This window comes from Charadrius vociferus, unplaced genomic scaffold (assembly GCF_000708025.1).
Source record: "Charadrius vociferus isolate BGI_N301 unplaced genomic scaffold, ASM70802v2 scaffold567, whole genome shotgun sequence".
NCBI classification, from domain to species: Eukaryota; Metazoa; Chordata; class Aves; order Charadriiformes; family Charadriidae; genus Charadrius; species Charadrius vociferus.
The window spans coordinates 7,372-8,620 of record NW_009649304.1 but is presented as its reverse complement, the minus strand read 5'-3'; the positions used below and the strand labels follow the sequence as shown (position 1 = coordinate 8,620).

General features: G+C 50.0%; 1 protein-coding gene across 1 annotated transcript in view; it reads right to left on the bottom strand.

Annotated features, from left to right (window-relative positions):
• Positions 1–723, bottom strand: part of SUSD2 (sushi domain containing 2) — a 28,800-nt gene extending 28,077 nt beyond the window's left edge. Inside the window, exon 1 of the mRNA XM_009889170.1 lies at positions 560–723. Coding sequence (XP_009887472.1) covers positions 560–723 — 164 coding nt within the window. The remainder of the gene's footprint in view (positions 1–559) is intronic.
• Positions 724–1,249: the final 526 nt, after the last annotated feature.

The window sequence follows — 1,249 nt, the reverse complement described above, 5'->3', positions numbered from 1 at the left end:
GTAGGGAAATAAAAAGACTTCCTTCATATTGCTGGAGTTAGCCAGCCACTACATCCATCTTTGGTGCCTCTTCATCTTTTCAGCCCATTACTGCCAATGAGCTGGCATACGATGATGGTGTGTGCTGTAGAGACTTCCGCCATATGGGTCAGGTACATTGGACTGCATCTGGATCTGTGGTTGACTGCGGGTTGTCCAGCTCATAATAAATCAGCTCCCGCAAAGCTAATTCCCTCAGGTACTGGCTACCTCTCTCCATGAAGGCCCACTTGCATAGGTGACATATAATATCTTCCTTGAAGGGATACCTTTCCTTCACGGCTACCAGAAGTCACCTCCAGAGGCTGGGGGTTTGTGTCCTTTTTCCAATTGTCTTGTTAATACCCGCTTCCCTGGACAGGGATCCCAGCTGCTTGGCTTCACTACCCTCTAATTCCAAGCTGCTGGCCCCATTACCCCAGCATCAGAGTAGCCAGGTAACAACACGCTCGCCTGGATGACAGGTGAAATCTTTTTGTATATCTCACAGCTCACCTAGGGATAAGGATTGGGTGATTACCTCTGGTTCTTCCTCTGTTCCCACGATGACCCTGGTTCTTCTTTACCCTTGTGATCTATTTTCTTTGTGTATTTCTTCTTCTGTGTCAGGGTGACTGATACCAGCACGGGTTGGTTCTCTGGTTCATTAGCCGTGGTGCTCATCCCTGGGCTTGAAGTAGCCATGGCGCTCATTGCGGGGACTGGAATTGTGTGCCCACGTACAGACCGATGTTTAACCCTAAGCAAGACCTGAAACATATTCATATTCGATTCTCTTGAATCCTCCTGCAGCTCAGCTACTGTCCTATGCCTTAGTCTGATGGAACGCCTCTACTTTCTTCGGTGCTACTCTGTAATATGCTGAAATATAATTGGGGATTTTTGTTTTTCAGGTGTCTCGTTGTACACGCCTCGTGATGCTCGATAGATCCCCCTGCCCCGGTTTGCCTGCCGGTGATTGAGCGCCCTGAGGGGAAGGGGCCAGCCCTGGGTCTGGTTGTTTTGTGGCTTTTTGGGGGGGTGAATGAAAAGGGGAAGGGGGATGTCTGTGGGGGTTATGGTGTCACTTGGGGCAGCCCAAAGTCAGCAGGGGGGGGCGATGATGCAGCAAAGGAGCAGGTGAGTAGAGGATGCGGGTGTGTTGACGTGGAAGCTTGGACAGAGACACCACCACCAATATAATCAGGGTAAATGCCACTTTATTGCACAG